This window comes from Crinia signifera, chromosome 5 (assembly GCF_055691185.1).
Source record: "Crinia signifera chromosome 5, ASM5569118v1, whole genome shotgun sequence".
Taxonomy (NCBI): Eukaryota; Metazoa; Chordata; class Amphibia; order Anura; family Myobatrachidae; genus Crinia; species Crinia signifera.
This window is the reverse complement of record NC_139221.1, coordinates 19,805,209-19,830,315: the sequence shown is the minus strand read 5'-3', so window position 1 is coordinate 19,830,315 and position 25,107 is coordinate 19,805,209. Positions and strand designations below refer to the sequence as shown.

The window sequence follows — 25,107 nt, the reverse complement described above, 5'->3', positions numbered from 1 at the left end:
AATACGACCCTCTGGGCCCAGTGCATTAGCCTTGGGATGAACCCCATAGACAGTAAAGAACGGAGACATCTTTGAAGAGGAATGATACGCGTTGTTATAGGAAAACTCCGCGACGGGAAGAAAGTCTGCCCAATCATTCTGAGTCTTAGAAACAAACATGCGCAGATACTGCTTCAAGGACTGATTAAGTCGTTCCGTTACCCCATTGGATTGGGGATGGTAGGCTGAGGTTAGACTCAGTTTAATCTTAAGTGCCGCACAAAAGTGCTTCCAAAAACGTGCAATAAACTGAGGGCCTCGATCCGACACGATGTCAGAAGGCAAACCATGGAGCCTAAAGATATGGAGAAGGAACAATTTGGCCAAACCACTAGCTGTTGGTAATTGTGGCAATGGGACAAAGTGAGCCATTTTACTGAAGCGGTCAATGACTACCCAGATAACCTGGAACCCGTGAGACATGGGCAAATCAACCACAAAATCCATGGCAATATGTGACCATGGTCTGGACGGAATGGCCAATGGAACCAATTGCCCCGTCGGAGTTATCCTGGGAATTTTATGCCTCGCACATACCGGGCATGACAAAACAAAGTCCCTCGTGTCACTAGCCATGTCGGGCCACCAGACGCTGCGAGAGAGGAGTTCCGAAGTCTTTTTGACTCCCTGATGTCCTGCAATCCTACTCTCATGAAATTCTGCCAACACTTCTCTTCTCAAGGTCTGTGGAACAAACAGACACCCATCGGGTTTCTGACTGGGCGCCCCATCTTGAACCCTGAGAAGTGAATCCTTCAAGGTCTGGGTAAGACCAGAATGTATAACAGATGGTGGAAGGATAGGCACTGGGGAAACCCTTGATTCTTGTCTGGGTATAAAACTGCGGGAAAGGGCATCCGCACGAATGTTCTTTGATCCCGGCCTATAAGAGATAAGAAAATTAAAGCGTGTAAAAAATAATGCCCACCGGGCTTGTCGGGCATTTAAACGCTTGGCAGACTCCAGATATTGCAGGTTTTTATGGTCGGTAATGACCAATGTCTGGTGGCTAGCTCCCTCCAACCAGTGTCTCCACTCCTTAAAGGCCCACTTAATGGCCAGCAACTCCCGATTACCCACATCGTAGTTGGCCTCTGCCGATGAGAATTTTCTGGACATGTAGGCACATGGGAAGAGGAATGAGGAATTGGAGCCCTTCTGAGATAGCACAGCACCTGCTCCTACCTCCGAGGCGTCAACCTCAATGATAAAGGGTTGCCCTGGATCTGGGTGTCTGAGGATGGGAGCTGTCACAAAAGCATCTTTTAGTGCTACAAACGCCCGCTCCGCTTGCGGGGTCCAATTGGAAGGATCCGCTCCCTTCTTTGTGAGGGCCACGATGGGAGCGACTACATCGGAAAAAGACCGGATAAATCGTCTGTAATAATTTGCGAATCCTAAGAATCGCTGGATGGCCTTCAAATTGGAGGGACGAACCCATTCCAAGACTGCCTGCAATTTTTTGGGTTCCATGCGAAAACCGTCTGAAGAAATAATATACCCTAAAAAGGATATCTCGGGCACTTCGAATTCACATTTCTCCAGTTTGGCGAAAAGATGATTTTCGCGGAGTTTTTGCAGGACTTGACGTACCTGGGCGCGATGTTCCTCCAGGGTACTAGAATAAATCATAATATCGTCCAAGTAGACGACCGCAAACCTCCCTAAAAAGTCCCTGAGGACATCGTTGATAAAGTCCTGGAAGACAGCAGGTGCATTGGATAACCCAAAGGGCATCACAAGATACTCGTAGTGCCCTGTTTGGGTACTAAAGGCTGTCTTCCACTCGTCCCCGGCTCTAATACGTATGAGGTTGTACGCTCCCCGAAGATCAATCTTGGAAAATATCTTGGCGGAGCGCAACTGGTCAAAGAGAACCGAGATCAATGGTAAGGGATAAGTGTTTTTTACGGTAATTTTATTGAGGGCCCTGTAATCAATACAGGGCCTTAAAGACCCATCTTTTTTAGAAACAAAGAAGAACCCCGCGCTTAGAGGGGATTTAGATGGTCTGATGAACCCTCTATCCAGATTCTCTTGAATGTACTCGTTCATGGAACGAGTCTCGGGACCCGACAATGAATAGAGTCTGGCTTTCGGGTATTGTACCTCTGGCAGAAGTTCGATGGCACAGTCGTATGGACGGTGAGGAGGTAATACCTCTGCCTGTCCCTTGGAGAATACGTCGGCAAAATCTAAATAACTGGGGGGAATCCCCTCCAAGGTAACTGCCGCCGCCCGAATGGGGCAGTTAACGCAGGACCCAAAACACTGATCGCCCCAACGTATAATCTCTCCTGTTTGCCAATCAATATGTGGATTGTGGTTCTTGAGCCAGGGGTATCCTAGAACCACCGGGACCAGGGAACAAGAGGTTAGGAAAAAGGAGATAGTCTCCTCATGAAAAATTCCCACACGAAGTAGCAATGGTGGAGTCTGGCTTGTGATAGTTCCACTGGGAAGAGGGCCGCCATCCAGACCCCGCATAATGAGCATTCTATCCAGGTCTAACTGGGGAATTCCCAGCCTAGAAGCAAAAGAAATATCCAAAAAATTTCCAGCCGCCCCGCTATCAATAAAAATGGATACGGGGTGTTCAGTGTTATCTACTTTAAGGCATGCTGGTACCAATAATGCATTACGAGAGGAAATAAGCTGGAGACCAAGATGAACCCTCTCACAATTCACTTGGTCCGTGCGTTTCCCGGTTTGTTCGGGCAAGTACGCAAGACATGTCCCTTGCTGCCGCAATAGAGACAAAGCCCTGCTGACATCCTGCGGGCTCTCTCGTCTGGAGTAATTCGGAAGGCCCCTATCTGCATGGGCTCTTCTTCCTCTTCGGATGGCATGTAACCGAGAGAGGTGGGTCGGAGAGTAGAACTTCTCTCTGACTTTCGTTCCCGAAGGCGACGGTCAATCTTTATGGAAAGCTCCATAAGCTTATCAAGAGTGTCGGGAGAGGGGTATTGAATCAGGCTATCCTTGATTACCTCCGACAATCCCTGCCTGAACTGACTGCGCAAGGCCGGGTCGTTCCAACCGCAGTCGTTGGACCATCGGCGGAATTCCGTGCAATATGCCTCCGCCGGATTCCTTCCTTGTTTTAAGGCCCGCAGGTGACTTTCTGCTGAGGCCTCTCTATCAGGGTCGTCGTATAGTAACCCTAAGGATTTAAAAAAGGCATCTACTGATCGAAGGGCCGGATCGTCGGGTTTAAGCCCGAAGGCCCAGGTTTGTGGATCCCCCTGCAGCAATGATATGATCAATCCCACCTGTTGCTGCACGGAACCTGATGACCTAGGCCTGAGACGAAAATAAAGCTTACAGCTTTCTTTAAAATTAAAGAAATCTTTCCGATTACCGGAAAATCGGTCCGGGAGGCTCATCTTAGGCTCGGGAGCCGGAACTGAGGGACCCTGAGCCAGCTCTTCTTGGGACTTTACCCGTAAGGACAGATCCTGCACCATCTGGGTAAGGTTCTGTAGCTGGTTGGCGAAGGCCTGGGCTGGATTAGATGGAGTAGGATTCATGATAAGAAGCTAAAGCAGAGAGGCACGAGGCGGACAATTCTAACAGAATCAATCCCCTAATACTAAACCCTCGCTCTTTGACTATGTTTTTAAGGCCGGTTATAATGGTATGGTTTCGGGAGTTAACCCGCAGCCGTGACTGCTGTTTAGGACAGCCACAGCGAAACCCTACTCTACCTCTGTTGACCCCCAAAGCCAGGTAACCGGTTCCTGCAGGAGCTAGGCTTCGCCTGTAGCCGCCACGTTTGGAAGGGCGAGTTAAGCCCGCCCTGGCTCCGGAGCAGCCAGGAGTTACGATGGTACAAGGAACCGGGACCTCCTAAGGGTACAGCCAAAAGGAGATCTAGCTACGGGACCTAACTGGTATTTTAACAAAAAAGGCAACTTGCCAACCTGGCTACGCTGCTAAGCGCCAGCGACCTGGTCGCTAACCACCAGCGACCGAGTCGCATACACAAAAAATACACCACACAAAAAGGCACACAACACTGAAGATACAAAGGGGGTGACGATAGAACGACACCTACAAGGAGAACTGAACTGGGACGAAGGCCCAGGGCACCTCTTAAGAACTACAGAGGATGCCCCCAAAACTAAGGATAATCCCAGGGCTGGGAAGCGAATGCCAAAGAATAAAGCAGGCCCCCAAAAAGGGGTACTCACGCGGACCAGAGGGGGGTCCCAGACTGGGAACTGACAGGACAGGACACAGCTAATGCTGAGCAGCAGGGAGACCGGAAACCACTGTGACAGGTGCTATAACCGGCAGGGGTATGCTGGGCTGGCCTCCTTATAAAGGAGTAACTACAGCCCAGCACGCCCAGCCGAACGAGAGGCAGCTGTAATCACAGGAGGACTTCCTCCCCTGTATCTGCTAATCCGGAGGCTTCCGTCGCTGTCCCCGGCGGCGTCCACCGTTGCTAGGCAACGGAACTGCAGCATCCGGCTGCCTGAGCTCCCCGGCGTCCCGGGTTGCTAGGCGCCGTGCTGACGTATTACTCCTGCGCCCGGCCGCCAGAGCGTCTGCGGTTGCTAGGCAACCTGGCCGCCTGGCGTTGTGACGGGGAGGACGTGCGGCCGTGGGATGCCGCCGCCCCGTCACCGCCGCTGCACGCCCGCTGCGTGCAACACTCTGCACATGAGCGGCCAAGCGATGGCAGGAACCATCGATGGTGTGAGATAGAATGGTTTATAGCCATCGATGGTTCCTGCTCTAGAAGCCATCGATGGGGGATGTGCCAATGGCCATCCCTAATTGGCAGCCAGCGAGGGCAGTTTTTGCATGTGACCTATGGCAGCAGTGTAGACGTGTGAGGAATGGGTGGGGGAAATGAGATGCTGTATCAGGGCTGTGGAAAGGTGTGTGAATGGGGATTCGTGGTGCAGTGATTGAATGCCAGTGGTGATGCTTTCACAGAGGGCAGAGGAGTATGTGAATGGGGTAGGGGGCATGTCAGGAGCACAATGAGGCACTGAGGCTGAATGTTGGGGTGTTTGATGGGGAGCAGGGGGCATGCAGTAGAGTGGCTGGAGCAGCGGGGTAGGTTATGGGTAGCAGGGGGCATGGAGTAGAGTGGCTGCGGTAGGGAGTGTGTGATGGATAGCAGGGGGTGTGTGATGGGGAGCAGGGGGGGGGGAGAGCAGCACTCCTACCGCTATTGCCTATACTGCTGGGAAAACACTTTATTTAAATAAAACCTTTCTTTCTAATGGAATGCTATTGGAATGCTCAGACTTATATATTTATTATTATTATTATTACAATTATTATTATTATTGCCTGCCATCTGAAGCAAGTCATCTAAAGCAAGCAATGAGTTAGAACTGGAATGAAGTTTTAAAAACCATCTCTCATCTCCTCTGTACAGGTACATGAATGCCATTTTCCAAAACCTGATGCTTTTCATTTAAAAGAACAGTCTGCATTGAAAATGTGTTTTGTTACTGGGAGCCTACAACATCCTCCACCTTCAACTAGATAGCTGAGCAATGTGCGCAAAAACCAACCCCTCCCCCTGTACAAGCTGACCCAAACTTTCCTTTAAAATGGGAAATATTGAGAAGCCTGCTCAAGGTTTGCCTGCCATCTGAAGCAAGTCATCTAAAGCAAGCAATGAGTTAGAACTGGATTTGGACATTAACTGAAACACTGCCACGTTTTATTTTTGCTTTTCCCAAATTACCATCTGTCTCAGCCTCTGAGCTATGTATTACTTTTGTTTTACTGTTTCTTTACCATGATCTTCATCATATACCTCTGCCCCCACTGTATGCAAAGCCTGTCTGCTGTACCTTTGCTGGTTGCACACCCTGCCAGCAACATGCTGGCAGGGTGTGCCAGCTTTGGAAGAAAAGTGCTACATAAGTAAAAATATTATTACTGCTGCCTTTGAGCAGCATGATCAAGATGGCGCCGCTGATGGCTGCCTAGGCGCTGTGCAGCTCAGTCAAATATGTTCCCTGTGTGAGAACTGTACTGTCTCTGCTTAATGTTACCTACCTGGCTGCTGCAATGACCAGTGGCGCCGCTGTTGGCTGCCTAGGCGCTGTGCAGCTCGGCGAGCATGTGTTCCCCACATGTAATGTCTTAATGTAATGTATGTAATGCCTTCTCCCCCCCCCCCTTCATCCCTGCTTGATGCTGCACTGTAAATCCACAAAAAATTCCTAGTGTGCGCAAGCATACATGGCCAATAAAGTTTATTCTATTCTATTCTATGCACCACAGATAGGCCTAGGATCATCTGTGCATCGCCCCCCCCCCCCCCCCCCCCACATACACACACTCCCAGTGTGTCTTCTGTGTGACGTTGTCGTCACCTCATGTAATTAATCACTTCGGGAGTTTCCCAGGTCAGCGGAAGTGTTTGTGTAAACTGAAGCCTTTCGGTTCAGTTGTGCTAAGATCACAGTGCTCATCGGCGTAGAAGTGCAAGCTCAGGCCTGGCTCGGTACACTGGCCCCCGTCATTCATTCACACATCCTCTTAGTACAATGCATGGCATGAATACCTCCCCATTCACCCCGGAGAGTCTGCTGGGTCATGTACACTCTGATGCCTCAGCTGCAGCTGCAGAGGTTACCCTATGTGGGATAACTGGATAAGCTTCCATAGCAGATATTTAGCTGTACAGAGAGAATGAGAGACAGAGATAATATTGTAGAGAGGGTTGTCCCGGCGGTGCAGGGGCGTACAGTTAGGCACGAGGTGCGTCCTACGAGCCATGTTCAAATGTAATTCTCAATACAGTTCCAAATAGTTTTCCAGGTGACGTTTGCTCCCCCTGAGCAGGTGAGACTGTAGGGAATGTAGCTTAGCGAGTCATCAAGAATCAGGCTCAAAGTTCCCAAAAGAACTCAATAATAGGTTAAATAATGTGTGTCGAGGTGTAATGATGTGGGGCATGTGTGTAGAAGTGTAATGATGTGGGATATGTGTGTTGAGGTGTAATGTGTGCATAAGGGAAAAATTCAGAGGAAATCTGGGAAACTTTTAAAAAGTGGCTCCACACACTTACAAATAAATTTACCCCAAAGGAAAATGATACTGCTTTCACATTGCAGAAATGGGCATTGACCCTGTATTCTTAAATGGGACTTTAAAACGGGTCTGAGCCTTGAGACCTTTCACATTGTGAAAACCGTTTTAAAAATCATTTAATACCATTCAAACATTCAACCCGTTTAACCCCCAAGGGACACATTTCAAGCCATTGAAATAAAGCTGTTCAAACTGCCAAAAAAACCAGCTTTAAAACGTGTAGGACTCTGCTTTTTAACCGTGTTGAAATACCGGTTAATTTTAACCGGTAAATCAACTTTGGCACTTTCACATTGCAGCCTTAAACGTTTTAAAATGGAAAAAAAACGGCAACATACCGTTTTAAAAGTGCGATGTGAAAGGGGTATAAGAGTAGTATCAACAGAACAAATCATGGTTGGACAAAAAAGTTAGGGAAGCAATAAAACAACAAGAGGAGAGTATTCAAGGAACGTACACGGCTAACAGGGACGAGGAGGCATTCACTAAGTACAAGGAATTAAATAAAATTTGTAAAAGGGAAATTAAAGCAGAAAAAGGGAAAATGAAAAGCCAACAGCCACTGAAAGCAAAACAAATTCCAAAAAGTTTTTTAAATACATGCAGTACTGTAAATAGCAAAAAGATTAAGAAAAGAGAACATTAACCAACGTTAATGGAAATAGCATTACTGAGGATAAAGATAAAGCTGAGCTGTTAAATAATTTAATAATTTAATTTCATCTGTGTTTGCTAAGGAGGAGCCCTTTTGAACTAATGTGGCATTAGTTCAAAAGGGCACTACAATCTGGCATTAATTAAGAAGGGCATTACTACAGTATGTGGCATTAGTTAAGAAGGACACTATAATGTGGCATTGGTTAAGAAGGGCACTACTATCTGGCAATAGTAAAGTAGGGCACTACTATGCGCATAAATTAATTAGGGCACTACTACTGTATGTGGCATTAGTTAAGTAGGGAACTACTATGGCACATAAAATTAACAACTGCTGTGGAGGGAGATGGATGGGGACACTGTGGATGGGGACACAGCAAAAGCATCCCAGGCAGCACCCTAACAGGACTGCAGTGCTCCCTGTGCCACCCCCTAAACATGTGACATGACATTACTCCTAGGGGGCTGAACCACCAGTTCTTCAGTACCGCTACAGCCTGACAGGTGCCTTTACATTCTTTCTCCAAGTCACAGGACTGGGGCACCGTCAACTTGTGTATACTTGCCTCCTCTCTCAGAAGCTCCTGCTTTTCGAGGTAGTCTCCTGCACCCCCAGAAGAATAGATATAGATGAGGTGGGACTTAATGAAGAGTGTCACGCCATTAAGCCCCACCTCCTGCCTGCATTCAGTAAGATGCCTCTGAGGGACCTCATCTGAGAGGTAAGCTATGGTAAATACCATATACCTTACCGTGATCATTATTAAATGGAGCTGTGACCGCTTTTTTCCTACAGTGAGCGCATCGCCAGCCGAGACGCCTATATAAGCGGGTTATATTAGAAAACAGAACATTCCATCAATTTTAAACGGCTTTCCAAAAGATCTTGTCTCGTTGAGAAACCAATAGCAATTTATACAACTTGACTGCAATTAATGCGACGTATTAGACGCAAGTGATGGTTTAAGGAAATCTAGGCATCCGGTTCCCATCTGCCGCTCCAGTCTGTACTTTTTAAGATTGCATTTTTTTTTATTGCGCAAGCAAATGCCATATTTGTATTTGTGTCCTATCGCTATAAACCCATTTAATATACTAAATCTACTTTACTTATTTAGAAGATATTTATACTGTGGCTTTAAGGCACATTTTTATTAGCGCAATGTGTCTCCGCTGAAACATAAGTGCAGGCGTCTGGTTTTAGGAACACGCATGGAACGAGTGTAGACATTGGCTTCATTAAACTAACTCCATTTCATACAATTTTTTACTTTTCTTTTAACCATATTTGCAGCTGTGGAGAGCTATAAAACCTGCGAGGATCACTCAGCCCAAGTCAGATATTTGTCAAACGATCCCCAGGACTCATATCATAGACGGAATCTAAAATTGAAAGTTTGTTCTCCAAAGTTTTCTTTGCAATGCATTTTATTCTGCTCTGAAAATGGGGGATTTCAGTGGGTGACTTGACTACTTATTCCCACAGCCTGGAAGCTTTTGATGAAACATTGTGGAAACTTAATTTAATTAACCCCCTGCTGAAGGAACTTCTAAATTTACTCCTAATTCAATCAATGCCGAAAGGGCCAATGGCACGGTGAACCAGACTGGCCTTCTGAATGAGTAGCTGCGCCTCACAATGTGCTAAGAGACCATACCCCTGGAACTCATGGCATCCCGCACCCCCCCATTGCACATGACCATGCCCCTCATCCATGCATTCTTGCCCCCAGTCCCTCCGTGGTGAGGGTTCCAGATGGCAGACAGACAATGTCTAGTCAGACAGTCAACAGGTCGTTGACAATAGTTAGACATGCATTAGTTAGACATTGACAAAAGTTAGACATGCATTAGTTAGGCATTGACAATAATTAGACATGCATTAGTAAGACATTGACAATAGTTAGACATGCATTAGTTAGACACTGACAAAAGTTAGACATGCATTAGTTAGATATTGACAATAGTTAGACATGCATTAGTTAGGCATTAAGAATAGTTAGACATGCATTAGTTAGACATTGACAAAAGTTAGACATGCATTACAGTAGTTAGACATCGACAAAAGTTAGACATGCATTAGTTACACATTGACAAAAGTTAGACATGCATAATACCCCTTTCATATTGCACCTAATTACTGGGTTCATGCCAGTTTGACTTGGTAATTGGTGCGATCTGAAAGGGGTTACCGGCCCGGGTCCAGCAAACTGGCAGCAACATGGTATTACGAACCGGTAAAAAAGAAGGGTTCCAAGTCTGTCTGTGTACCTCCAAGTCTGTCTGTTGTTACCCGGTTTGTTCTATCTCTGTTTACACTTGTAAAGCGCCATAGAATCTGCTGTGCTATGTAAGAAACTGTTAATAAATAAATAAGGGTTCTAACCAGTTGTTTACACTAATGGAAGAGGCAGTTCTTAGAGCAGCGCCAGCTCTAAATGCTGCCTCCTCCCATGCCTTCAATGACGCTCCACCGCTCTGACCCGCCCCCGCATGATGTCAACTACCCGGCAATATTTCCAGTTCACTGAAGGGGCCAGAAAGCGCAAAATGAAGTGTCGCATCGGGACTGAACCGTTCCAAAGTCCCGGTGCGACCCTGCATTTTGCGATGTGAAAGCGGTCTTAGACATTGACAAAGTTAGACATGCATTAGTTATTCAGTAACAAAAATTAGACATGCATTAGTTAGACAATGACAAAAGTTAAACATGCATTAGTTAGACGTTGAAAAAAGTTAGACGTGTTAATTATTCAGTGACAAAAGTTAAACATGCATATTAGTTAGTGACAAAAGTTAAACATGCATTAGTTAGATAGTGACAAAAGTTAGACATGCGTTAATTATTCAGTGACAAAAATTAAACATGCATTAGTTGGACAGTGACAAAAGTTAAAGATGCATTAGTTAGACATTGACAAAAGTTAGACAGGCATTAGTTAGACATGATTTTCCATGCCAACATTTTACTTTTGTTGTTACTTTTGTCACTGTCAGACTACAGTAATCCATGTCTAACTTTTGGTGTAGACCTATTGGCTGTTTGACTAGACATTGTCTGTGAGCTATGCCACACCCCCAAGGTGATTGTCATTACATTTGCAGATTAAATCATTTCCAATTGGGCAGAGTCTGTTTCGCATATGCATCCAATTTGCCTACTTTGCTGCTCCCTTTCTCTGGGAGCAGACAACTTGGTAGGCGTATAGGGGGCGTGGCTGGCAACATAATGAGCTGCCTGGGAGCATGGCATCAGGATGGCATCATCATGGATCCACTCCCACTATACAAAAAGCAGACGCTGTATTGTGGGGGGCGGGGCTACAATGATGCAATTCAGCTCGAATCATCGTATTGCCCACTTGTGCCAAAAGGTGAGGGGGGTGTCAATCACCTCGCTGTGCGATCCTCATTGTGAGCTGGATCATAGCAGCATTTTTGTGCATGTGCATTGTGTAGCTGTGTAGTCTGTTGCGTCATAATTTGCCATTGCATACAAACATGAATTAGGCCCTGTGTCAGCCAATGCTGGGGTGTCTTTAGTTCCCCAGCAGCTGGAGTGCAACAGGTTGCCTATACAGTAACTGAGATTTCATTAACATGTTACAGATTTGTTCACATACCTATCACCAAGGATAAAAGATAAAAACTAGAATCTGGTTGGTTGCTACGGGCAACATCTTTCACTTCTAAAAACTAACACTTTAGTAAATGTACCCCTCAGTAGCCAATCTCAGTGCCCAGTGCACTATAAGAAACTTTGTATGTGGCTATTATCCGAATAAATGGAATCACTACCCGTGGCGGTGCACCTCACCCCCCCCCCCCCCCCCCCAGCGTCTCGCGCTTTATGGCACAGAAAGGAGAAATGCGCGAGGAGGATGCATCTGTGTCCTGCTTCTCTGCACCGTCTCGGAGCCTGAAATTAGATATGATATTTACCCGCGTTAGACAGTTTATCCAGCAAACTGCATTAATCTATAGAAAATGCGCCGCCTACGACCAAAAAAATACTGTGATAATTAGTTTTTATCGCCGCTGTATATTTCTGCCCTTCTACACAAATGAACAGCAGCACCTTTGCAACGACTCCGTAATAAATTCTGCAGAGATCTTGCTCAGAAATTGAATTTGTCCGCGGTACTTCTGATTAGAAAGGTAGATTGAGTCTGAATCCATAAAATAATCTTCCCATTTATTTTATATACGCGAGTCCTCCTTAATTGAGAAGTTACAGTTTGCCTGCGGCACTGAAGGCATTAAATCTGTTAATTTACAACCCCGCAGACCTTCAGGACACAATGCCATATTTTATATGACCCGAGCTAGCGCCTAATCATTGTTCTGTCCACGTAGAATAATTTAGTTACGGAATGGCATATTCGTCTCCGCAAACCGGAGAAGGGTTCCTTTGTATTAGGCCCTTTCTGTTAGATTTGGGGATTTCTCGCCCTCTGTATTGTGTTTGCCAGGAAGAAAGTTCTTGCTCGCCTGCTTTAACTCCTGGAAGTATTGTCTCTGTTTTAGCGTGGCGCCTCTGCGCACTTAGCTTTTATGCGACAGCCACCCCACCGCCCACACTCATAATGACAGTGCTCACTTAAGTGACAAGTTATAATTCCATACAGTAGAACTTTGAGTTCCAATGTGCATAAAACAGTCTCATTAACAATTCCACTTTCCTATTGTTTAATATTGCATATAGAACGAGACGCCGCAGTTTGCTGTCTCAGGCTTGGAGAGTGTGGCGCTGTCTCTCTATCATGTTTTACCAGTCAGACAGGTGACATTGTAAGTGATGTCTCACTGCAATGTTTCTTACTGCACGTCAGTTAGAATGTAAGGGTTTCTTCATGAGACATTTGCATTGGAATTGCTGGGTAAAAAAATCCCAAGCCCCCCGCGCCTTTGGTACCACATAGCCCCTAGATTCTGATGGTGTCCTGGGATACGTTGGGTCATGGAGCAGTAAGTTGTCTGTTCCAGTGTTGGATCCAAGGAAGGGGCAATCAAGGTGATTTTCACCATAACACAAAGAGGTGGTTGTGTGTTGCTGAGGGGAAATCTCCCAGATCACCATCCCCCTGGATCCGCCAATGGTTAACAATCAATAGTGGATAACTATCAATAGTCGATGGCTTTAACCCATTGAACAAATCAACACAGACAAGCATATATATTTTGGACACAGCACCCACTTGAACAAATCTGACTTCCCAGGTTCACAATGGCACTTTTTTTACAGTAATTTGCAGCCACTGGCCAAATCTCAAGATAGCAAATGTCTCCGCTCAGGTGGGGCTTGAAGTCTAATAACCTCCACTCGCACATCTCCAGTACCCATTGCTCCTTAGTTGCTGGATCAGATGCACTTTGCAGAATGGTGAGATTATCAAGGATGATGAATGTAGGTCCTGATAGGGGAGGTAGCGAGTGTTGCAGTGGGCTACAGGCCTGAGCAGTCCCATGTGCCCTTGTGATTTCCACAGCTCTCAATATCCCTTGCACAACTGAGTGCCTGACACATTCCGTGATACATACGCTGGCATGGCAAGTGTGCCATGCTCAAACATGCTCGCTAGGCTGAGTGTTTTTGCAGTTCGGACCTGTGTGAACTCAATTTTTGTGAGCCTTTCGGCCATACCAAGAAAGTAGGCAGGGATGCGATAATGTTATGCACAGCGAATAACCTGATCGGCCTCCTGGACAGCCCACTTTCTCTGGGGACTTGATCAGATTAAGGAGTCCGGCCTAGTCTCTCAGGAGCCAGGGAGACCTCCCTGACCCCAGAGGCATTCTGGGAGAGTAGGCGGGTATGATTTCCTGTTTAATGGCTAGTATATAGTTAAGTATACGGTATATGCTGTATATATTCTTTTATATCCTTGTCACTAAGTGCCATGTTGTCGGAAGCAGTGACAGCTGTGCACGTGAATGGCGCGGCGCTGACTGCAGGCGACGAAGCACTTACCTGCCAACCGTCTGTATTTCCACTACTGAATGAAAGTTGCAATATCTGGCAGATTCTCCTTTCCAAGACGCCTCGCTCTCTGGTTATAAGGCTTACACCCGTAATGTGTTTTAAATCTTTTTTTTTTTTTAATTGTTAGGCATTGTCAAATATGTTAGATTCTCAGTGCCTTGAATTCTGCAGTGTAAAATTAATTAAAATGTGCAAAAATGCTTTGTCTTAATTGTCAGCTTTAATTTGATCTCCATCCAGCATACTGATTTTACTCCTAATTATGTAGGTGTCAGGGAAAATCTTGTCATTATCTGAGGAGAGGAATCTGAAATATTTTTTTTTTTTTTTTTTCCCTTCCTGCAATGATTTATTGTCATAGCATGGAAATATCTCCCTTTCCTCTTAATATAATTATTTCATTTTATGAGGCCAATGAGTTCAGGGTGGCATTTCTCCTCGGCTATAATGATTGGAAGCCCGCAACGTTTTTTTAGGCATTTAATGATGAGATATAAGAGCTGGGGGTAAGCCAAACTCTTCCTATCCCAAATGAGCTTTAAAAATGGAAAATTACTTTCATTTTCTAAGTCGTTTTTTTTTTTTTAACCTTTCCTGTTGCCGCTGCCAAATACGGCTGGTTGCCACGGCAACAGCACAACTGTTGTTGGAATGCATGTATCATTAAATAGCTGTGATAATGCTAATAGTCGGAATGTGACCCTAGAGATAATTTCGGGGGGATAGAAGATTGGTGGGCTGAAGTACGGTATGCCGCCGCTGAGGCGGCATGGGAATCAATGAATGCTATGTGGCTTGTTCATTATGTTAAAGTTATAATTTTTCCCAATCTCTCTTTCCTCCCCCCCCCCCCCTTCTCCTAGTCTCTCCCTCTGTGTCTCCCCCTCTTACTGTTGCATTCAAGTGGTGCATAATAGTAGTGCCCTCATTTATTTTCAGAAACATAGTAGTGCCCTAGTTAATATTATGCCCCATAGTAGTGTCATAATTTATTTTCTGAAACAGTAGTGCCCTATTTAATACTATGCCTTATAATAGTGCCCTCATTTATTTTCAGAAACATAGTAGTGCCCTATTTAATATTATGCCCCATAGTAGTGCCCTAATTCATTTTCTGAAACATAGTAGTGCATACCCTCCAACTGTACCGATTTAGCCGGTACAGTACCGTTTTTTAACGGTCTGTACCGACTAAATCAAAGTGTACCGAATGTACCGGTTTTTGAAGGCTTTGGGTGGCTCCTCGCTCCCTTCCCCCTTGACAGGCGATGGGAATCGGCACAGATGAAAATAAGAATGTATTCTTCCTACCCTGGGGCTTCTGCACCCGTTCCCAGGGGTGCATTGCGGTGGGTCCCAGGGTGCATTGCGGCACATCAAATCATCAGGCGGCCAGCGGACTCCGTCCCAGGCTGAGAGACGCTGGTGGAGGGCGGAGCATATTCCAATCTGGACGCAGCTGCCAGCTGCCTGTGGCAGGACCGCGGGAGATGAGGGAGCTCAGCAGCCAAATGTATGTGTGCTGACGGTGCTGGTCTGCGGGGCTCTAGTCTGCTGCTCTTTTGGGTATGCCTGTATCATACAGGCATACCTAAAAGAGCAGCACATTAGAGCTGTCGCAGACCAGCACCCTCGGGTCAGGCTGTATCTGTGCCCACTGCCCAGGGGAATATATCCTATACCTGCAGCAGGACCCGGTGAAGTCTCCCTCCAGCCGTTTTGTGCCTGTGTCCTGGCGCTTTCTCCGCTGGGGCCTGCCGGCATGGTGCTCCGGGCTGCGCTGTCTCACTAGCGGGCAATGCGATCGGCAACTGTGTCTTCTCGCAGACCAGCACCCTCAGGTCAGGCTGTGTCTGTGGAGGCTGTATGTGCCCAGTTAAATGTACTGTGCTGGGCACATAATACATAAAATAAAAATGTTTGAAATGCAGTATACTGTAGTTCACTGTCCTGTACATATTCGGAAAGGGGGCGTGGCCACGCCCCCCTTTACTTATGACAACGCCCTCTTTCTGTTGGCCACGCCCCCTTCCCGAATGTGTACCGATTTCTAACCTGCAGATGTTGGAGGGTATGGTAGTGCCCTATTTAATATTATGCCCCATAGTAGTGCCCTAATTCATTTTCTGAAACATACTAGTGCCCTATTTAATATTATGCTCCATAGTAGTGACCTACTTTAGTTTCTGAAACGTAGCAGTGCCGTATTTAATATTATGCCCCATAGTAGTGCTGTAATTCATTTTCTGAAACCTAGTAGTGCCCTATTTTAATATTATGCCCCATAGTAGTACCCTAATTCATTTTCTGAAACATAATAATGCCCTATTTTAATATTATGCCCCATAGTAGTGCCCTAATTCTTTTTCTTAAACATAGTAGTGCCCTAGTTCATATGCTGAAACAAGCTAGTGCCCTATTTCATATGCTGAAACATAGTAGTGCCCTATTTAATACAATGCCCCATAGTAGTGCCCTAATTCATTTTTAAAAACACAGTAGTGCCCTATTTTAATATTATTCCCTTTAGTAGTACCCTAATTCCTTTTCTGAAACATAGTAGTGCTCTATTTTATTACCATGATCCATAGTAGTGCCCTAATTCATTTTCTGAAACATAGTAGTGCCCTGTTTTAATATAATGCTCCATAGTAGTGCTTTTGTTTATTTTATGAACCATCATAGGCCTCTAGTTAACATTATGTCACAATGTAGGGTTGTCAGTACACATTATGCCACACTATCTCCAATTAACATTAGGACATACATTGTTTCCAGTTCATATATTATCAAAGGATAAACAGTGTCTAGGTTGAAAGTAAATTGGTCGACAGGCACCAGGTTGTCCGTGACAAAGGGTCGACATGGATACGGTGGGAAATGTGGAGTTTTCACCGTTATTTAATGATTTTAATAAGACACATACTTTGGGTCTCTGGTAGGACGTTTTTGAAATGTCTGTGGTGCCACAAATGAAGGGCCTTATTCAGGCTCGCTCACTAGGCAGTGTTCTTGTCAGTGGAGGTTGGACACCCCGTTCTGACGTACAGGCAAAAAATCATTGGTACTCTTTACCTAGAAGGGCGCCCGTCGCGGGCATCGCGGGTACATTTATGTATGGCCGCGACGCGACCGACGCGATGCCCGCGATTTCCCATTGAAACCAATGTTAAACATGGAAATCGTGTCGGTCGCGTCGCGGCCGGCCATAAATGTACCCGCGATGCCCGCGACGCGATGCTCCCGATTTCCCATAGGAATCAATGTTAAAAGGCGCGATGGACCCGATTTTACTGTTAAATGGCTCAATCCACCCGATTTGGCCATAGGAATCAATGTTAAATGGGCCACAGAGCCCATTAACCCTTAAATGTCCCCCCAAATTTTTAACGCCACGCCACGATCCACGCCAACCCGAAGCGTGGCGAGCGCAGCGAGCCCGCGAGGGGCGGCGGTACGCGTCCTCCGACCTTTTCATGCCCTACTATCCACTAGGGCGTGGTGTGAGAATATAATAGTGTGGCGAGCGCAGCGAGCCACCGAGCCCGAAGCGTGGCGAGCGCAGCGAGCCCCGCGAGGGGACGCGGATACCTTCACAGTTATGCGCGTCCCCTCGCGGGCTTCACAGGTGTCCGTGGCGAGGCGGACACCTGTGAAGCCCGCGAGGGGACGCGTCTACCTGTGAAGGTATCCGCGTCCCCTCGCGGGGCACGCTGCGCTCGCCACGCTTCGGGCTCGGTGGCTCGCTGCGCTCGCCACACTATTATATTCTCACACCACGCCCTAGTGGATAGTAGGGCATGAAAAGGTCGGAGGACGCGTACCGCCGCCCCTCGCGGGCTCGCTGCGCTCGCCACGCTTCGGGTTGGCGTGGATCGTGGGGTGGCGTTAAAAATTTGGGGGGACATTTAAGGGTTAATTTGGCCCCAAATCGGGTCCATTGAGGCATTTAACAGTAAAATCGCGGTCAATCTGCCGTTTTAACATTGGTCTATGGGAAAATCGCGGTCATCGCGGGCATCGCGGCCATCCCGATTTACCCGCGATGCCCGCGATGACCGCGATCACCGCGATTTTTACCCCCGACGACCGCGATTTCAATCGCTGGCGCCCTTCTAGGTAAAGAGTACCAAATCATTCGATGGTCACTGAACATCGAATGATTTTTCCCCCCGCTTGAAGATATGTCAGTCTCATCTGACTTTTCTGTGGGCAAAAGATGGGCAAAGAGGGGACCGGGGCTGAGGTCATGTGACGTCAGCCGCCTGCCCCGTGGAGGCTTCACCTAGCCTGCATTCGTATGGGGATGCCCACTGTTTTTCTGAGCGCACCTGCCATTTTTGTAGACGCACCCAGGAAATGCTGGGTGTCCCCATGCGACTTCCCCCTGCCTGTCCACTACCCGCCCGACTGTGATAGTCGCCGAAGGCGTTTGCACATGCGTATATTTTCCGATGCGCATGTGCACACCCGCACCTCCGGTCCACACAGCTAAGTCGCTGTGGACCGAGCGGGTCTGAAATGCAGTGCAGAACCACAGTATGGGGGTCATTTCCTAAGATGGGAGTTCTGTTTCACATGGGATGTTGCTATGGGCAACCAGATACTTTCATCTTCTAGAAGGTGCTACACAAATAAGAAGTCGATTCTGATTGGTTGCCAATAGCAACATCACATTTGAAAAATAATTCTCATCTTACTAAATGTCCCCCTATATGGTGTATGGGGACCTGTGTGCACTGTACATACGGAGAAGGATAATATTCTCTCTCACCATTCTATAAGAACCAGAATAACGCCTCTTTTTACTTTTATTGCAGGATCCACGGAAGCCGCTCCGTAACACAACAGCAACATGGCCGAAGTCGGATCCACCCTCCTGAAAGAAATCGCAAACTTCCAGAACTCCCGTAGAAGAGCGCAGCTGCGAGACGTCACCCGCGCCGCCAAGCACCGGAACGGCTGCAGCGTGCTATTAAGTCTGAGATTTATCGCTGCCTGTAACGTTGTGCTTCAATGCTCTGTCTGTTATTATGTTCCCCTGGCATGCGTTACTGCTGAGCGTACAGCATAATTTGCTTGGAATTTACTGTACATAACTGCTATGGCCAAACAAAGAGCCCGCGATCACAATAGCGGCCGCTACACACACAGCACTTATTGAATATCTCTCTTATTAAACGCGACAAGGTTCAATTCCTTCCCCGACGCCCTATTCACATCTGTCAGACGTGATCACAAAGGCCCAACACTAATCAGAATGTAAATTTTACACTACGTTCTCTCCTAAAACGTTCCTTCCTCGATGTAACAATGTACGAGGTGGCACAAAAAAGGACGGGGGCATTGTACAGCAACACTCCAGCAGCTATCCTGTATAGGGCAATCGCTTTTCCCTCTCGCTTCGTATATGAATGATCAGAGTTTCTTAAATAAGCATTTCCTTAACCTGTATTTTAGTCAGTCATAGGCTTAATGCTTGTCAGATCAGGGGGCCCGAAGGTTCCCCCCTGCTCCAGTCTGTTCTGACAAGGAGCAAATTTTACCAGAATTTACATTGACCAAAGGGTGGACATGTACAATGCCGACGTGTGAAAAAGGAGCTACGCAATCACAAGTTCGGCCTGAAAATGGCTGATGCATTACATTTTTTTAGGGTTTTGGATGTCAAATTGTAGGTTTGAGCACATAATACCCCAATTAGTGTAGATCGGCCCCTCACGGCACAGATTACTGTTCCCAGTTTTAGTCCACGTGGATATTAAAATTGGAAAAAGTTGAAAGCCCGAAGAAAAATAATCTTGTGTCGATCCTATATGGTTAACACCCAAATCCATATCGCCCAACTGTCCTGATTTTCGCGGGACAGTCCTATTTATTGTGACCGCCCTGTGTTCCACCTGGGGCCGGCAGTGTCCCCCAGTGTAGGGGGCGCAGTTGGGAGTCCCCCTGCTAACTGCTGCTCTGCCAGAGCAGGGGAAATTGACCTATTGACCCCATCGACCGTTTCACACCGTAGACCACTTCATGTTGATCATACAGGGTATTGATCCACTTCCACTTATGTGGAAACTACTGATTCTGCCTGTAATGTGCCTGACAACCTCATGGGGGCAGCTGCGCCCCCTGCACCAACCTGTGTTTCAACCATGTGTACAAGGAACCTTGTGAGAAATGACTGGGCCAGTGGTGGCTTCTGCGTTCATTGTTAAGTGATCAGTAAGAAAACTTACACCTATCGCATAATATTACTAGTTTAGAAGTTTTTTGAATTTCCCACTCCTTGTGATTCCCTGCAACACGGATGCTCATGGGAAATTGCCCAAGCAACCAATCAGCTGCTGGCTGTCATTTATCCAGCAGTCTTTGAAATGACAGTTAGCACCTGATTGGTTTCTTCTTTGCCAACTTTTCCACCTTATTGCTCTTCAAGGGTGATACCTCTCCTCTCTAGAAATGTATAGTAGACGCTCTCTAGAAATGTATAGTAGACGATGCACTATGCCATATATAATCCAGTCTTCCTACATGCATCATGACCATGACTGAAGAAGGACTGAAGGCCTTTCCTAGGCCTAGGCAGATACCATACCCTCCAACATAACCCATTCCATTAGGTACACAATGCTCTGTTCCTGGACTTCCCTGCCAGTGGCAGTTACAGAGGTTGGACTCCAGCACAGTCCAAAATTCAAAGAGGGGGGTCACATCAACTACCAGTGAGTTCAGGATAGTGATGTTTGAGGTGGCAGTAGGTGTGGCTACCCTATAAGAATATTGGACTGTGCCGCAGACCCACCTCTGCAACTGCCACTGGCAAGTAAGTCCAGAAACAGAGCTTTTTGGACCTAATGGAATGGGTCATGTTGGAGTGTATGAGATACGGAAGGTCCCAGCGAGACTCAGCTTGTACAAGAGATATTGGTACAAGCTATAAGCTCTATAATGGGCCCAGTCAGTCAAATTATAGGTATGACTTACGATGGGTAAGACCATTGATGGTCATCCATTGCAAGGTGTTCTACCATAGTTGGCCTCTTGCACCATTATCATTGATGTCAACCATCGATGGCGACCACACAATAGTGATGGAGAATTCCCAGAAACACCTGCCCGCTGCTGCCGGTTGCTCTTCATGCAGAAAAATGATGCTCCATATAGTACATTCTGATGCAATGTTAATTTTATTGAAACATTCATTTATTTGTTAATATGATTCTGCTGAATCAGGATTAAATAGCTAATATTTATATCATTTGATTTTAAAAGTATGAGCCAGGAAACACGGGATATAGCAGGATTGGGCTCATACTTCATGGATTGTATTCATAATGATTGATTTCATTTATGAGTGTAGCACATATAATGATGCACCTAATGCTTGTGTCCATCTTCCATCAATGTCGACCTTAGGCATGTTGACTTATTTCAGGTGCCATGTTGACCTTCAGCGTCCATGCAGGTTGACCCAATGACCAATACCCGTCCATCAAGTCAGTAACGAAACGAAAATACAGCCCCATCCTTGGGCATTTCAGTGCATTGTGTGACCCTTTTCCGTTCTGAGATGCTGGTATTTATGTGATGCCACAGGCGCCGCCGCTATTTCACAATATAATGTATGTCTGATGCCGCTTATATCCCATCTATTGTAAGGAACCACACAAAAAGCAGAACACAATAAAACAATTGTACCTTTATACGGATAAAGAGTAATGAACATGAGTCTTCTTTTCTATCGCTAATAAAAGAAGCCTGTGGGGCTTTTGTTGCATTGCTCAGGGGAAACGCACGTCGGCGTGAACAGAAACCATCCTCTGAGCTTTCTATTAATGACCAACGCGTTTCGCCGGCAATATTCACACATAGAAATTCTAACTATATTTAACCACTTCGCTGCAGAGGATGATTTATACTGTATATATTAAGGCTGCAGAGTGGGGTACAACTTTGGAAAAAATTTACCTGTGAAGAAGGGGGCATCATCTACGTCTTCAGACCTATACATAGTCCACTGCAAGGTGGATTAATGCCGGAGCAAAGAAAGGATTTCTTTGTTATGTTCATATATTTTAAAAAAAAAATCAATTAAATCCCATTTACTTTCATTTCCCTTTTTTATTTTGCTTACATCCTTTTAGATGCGTCCGGTATTTTCTGGAAATGCAATGTCTATTGGAGTGTTTAAATTGCCACAAAAATGTGCCTATAGTATGTTGGACAAGGAGAAGTCTGATCTTTCAGTTGCAGAATTCCTTTGATCACCTCCCTCTGACATCAGGAATCCAGCAGCCCAGTGTAAAATGTGAGTCAGTCTGAGTTTCAGCAAGTAGGCTTCAGCATCCAGCAATGGTGACAACCAATTGGCTCCTAACTGCCATATCACCACCCGGGTTTGAAGAATGACAATCAGGAGCTTATTGGGTGGTTGTTTATCACTCTCCACTTGATCACTTTTTGAAGCTTGAGACATTCCGATTCTGGAGCTCCTAGGCTGCACCTCATGTTAGATCCTGCCCCGAAAGGGGGTAACATGGAATGGGCAGTGCAGGGGGCTGCAATACTCCCTCTCTTGATGCAGATACCCATGGGGTGTTTCGAGGTGGCAGTTACAAGCATCACGTGTCAGGTCTGAGGCTAGCGTATATGCCAGATTTGGGGTGGGATCTGTAGAACAGCTCCGCCCCCTTCACCGCCCATCGTATCCATAATTATGGCATATGCTCTAACATATGCGATTACTATGGCAAATGACAGCTCTTGCGTTAAGAGCTGTCCTTTGCGGTGAGTCAGCGGGTCCCATCGGTTCCCGGCAGCTCCCCCCTCCCTCCGTTACCCAGCGCTGCTGCTGCGGGCGGCTCTCCTCCTCCCTGCACCTGGAAGAGGATCATAGTGCAGGGAGGAGGAGGTCACTGGTCTGGGCAGCACAGCTCTGTGCTACCCGAATACGGGTGAGGGGGGGGGGGGGGTGCGGTGGGTCGCGGTAGAAGCCCATAGGCTTCTATGGGGCATCACCAAATCTTTCTGCCGATGCCCCCCCCCCCCCATCGCGGTTACCCAAAATGCGGTAAAAACCCAGATAACTGGGTTTTTACCGCATTTTAAGTTTAGAGAATCTCCCCCTTGGAGATAAAAGATAATAAAAGTGATTATTTAGCCTATCAGATAGAGATAGTCTGTTGGCCATTGTATGACCTCGTTTACTGTGATACATTGCTACTATGCAGCAAGCCGGGGTGTTGGGATGCATGATCCTACAGACTGTGGGATACAGACAGTAATACTGGCCTGATTCTCACCCATCCTGGATACACCTCTGCGCCTGCAGTGCTACCACCCGCTTGTCACCCTGAAGCACCAATTTCACGCAATCGCCCAGAGCTGCACAAAAATGCGCAAACTGGCTCCCACGTGTGCGCCATTGCTACTGAAGCTGTATACGGAGCTGCAATGACTCATGGTAAGAGTAGATGAAATATAGTGAATGGAAGCAGTATTAGGGCTTTGTACAACCTGCTACGCACCGTGCGACGCCGGTAATGTCACCGGTCAGAGACGCCTTCTGTTTATTTATAATTCTGACATCTTCTGTGTAATTGGAGGTGGTTAAGGCGGCAGAAACACATACAAGCAGCCACATAGATCACACCTGCGGAAACGTGTTACCAACTACTGTAAGCAAAAACCGCGGGAACAATACAGTCCACGGAAACGGGGAATTAATAATAACTACAGAAGGTCACGCCAGGGTCAGAACCGGTTAGCTGGTTACCATGAAATCCTAATGGAGGCTTACAGGTAAGTTACATCACTGATTTTCTGTGGTAAATGCACTACAGCTTCTAAAAGAGAAAAGAGATGATGTTGCCAGTAGCAACCGATCAGTTTCTGCTTGGTTGCTATGGGAAATATTACTTCTTCATTTTTAGAAGCTGTTGTATATTTGCCCCTCTGAGGGCCCGATTCAGACCTTCTTGCTAAGCTGGATATATTCGCTGTCTAACGAGCAGATAAACCCCGCCCGCCAAATTCACCCCAGCCGCCCGAATCCCTGCACTATGCTGCAAATTTGAACGCCTGAATTAGGGGCTGGCGCTGAGGTCATGTGATGTCATCCTCCTGCCCTGGGCAGGCGGGCGCACACCTGCGTTCCGACGGGCCGGGCCTAAATCACCCCTGAGTCTTGAGTGGCGGCGTGCTACGTTACATGTAAATGTAGTAGTATATCCATGGCAGATATTACGCTCATCACTTGATGATTGATGTGACTGTCATGTGACACCATTTTTTTAAAGGCGCTTCTATATGCTGTGACCATCAAAATGTGTCTGTGCGGACGTTCCATTATACGCAGTAATACCGGCTGCCCTAACATTCTGCGCTCCCCCGCGTCACTTGTCCATAGATAATTTATGACCCTTCTCCCACCTAAAGTTGCTGTTTTTTTCCCTTTAACGTCACCAATTGTGCAAAAAATGTTTACTTTTATCTGTAAAATGATTGGATTAGGCGTTACGTTTTTCTGTCGGTTTCTAGTATATGTGTTTAGAGTCTGTAATATATAAAACACAAAACCCGCCACATTGCTTCTATAAAGCAATAAAATAGCTAAATAAACATGTATATATATTTTTAAATTAAAATACAGTAAAACATACCTGTGTAATGATTAGGGCAAATGTAACTACTAAAGGAAACACTCCACAACGTGGTTTACCGTAATATTAAATTTAACCTCTGGAATTTATTCCTAAGTGTGTATATATATATATATATACACACACATACACACCACACACACACACAGTTTTACCTGAGCGATGTGCTGCGTGTACTGGCTTTCCCAGCTGGCAATGCCGACACACGGGACCGCACATCGCCATCGCTGCAGGGCATACACATTACACACTGAGCATTCCATGCTCCTTTTCTAAGTGATCTAGTCAGATCACTTAGAAAAGGGGCTGAAATCACTGCTTCCATCTCCCTGCGGCGTTTGCTGCAGGGGTTAAAAATCGCCGTCAGGGTCGGCGAGCCTCTGAGGCGTTGAATAGGGTGACAGAATGACAAAATCATTGAATACTGCCCAAAGAGTCTAGTAAGGGTTCCCCGAGACCGTGTCTAAGATCAGGAATCCAGGGGTGGAGACACTGTGTGGAGACACTGTGTTTGAGAAAAGGTGAGAACACCCAAATGATGAGGTTTATCACCCCTCTCACCCCCTCCAGGATCATTGAGGCACCCCACGGGTCGCCGACCATCGGAAGATGTGGAAGGTGCACGCATATGTAAGTTTGCTCTGGGCAACGTGCATGTACGCTCGGGGGGGGGGGGGGGGGGATTGTCGAGCAGCTCAC

General features: G+C 46.5%; 1 protein-coding gene across 1 annotated transcript in view; it reads left to right on the top strand.

Annotated features, from left to right (window-relative positions):
- The window catches only part of SAMD12 (sterile alpha motif domain containing 12), a 350,326-nt gene extending 328,860 nt beyond the window's left edge, over positions 1-21,466 (top strand). Inside the window, exon 5 of the mRNA XM_083186726.1 lies at positions 18,571-21,466. Coding sequence (XP_083042852.1) covers positions 18,571-18,593 — 23 coding nt within the window. The 3' untranslated portion in view covers positions 18,594-21,466. The remainder of the gene's footprint in view (positions 1-18,570) is intronic.
- Positions 21,467-25,107: the final 3,641 nt, after the last annotated feature.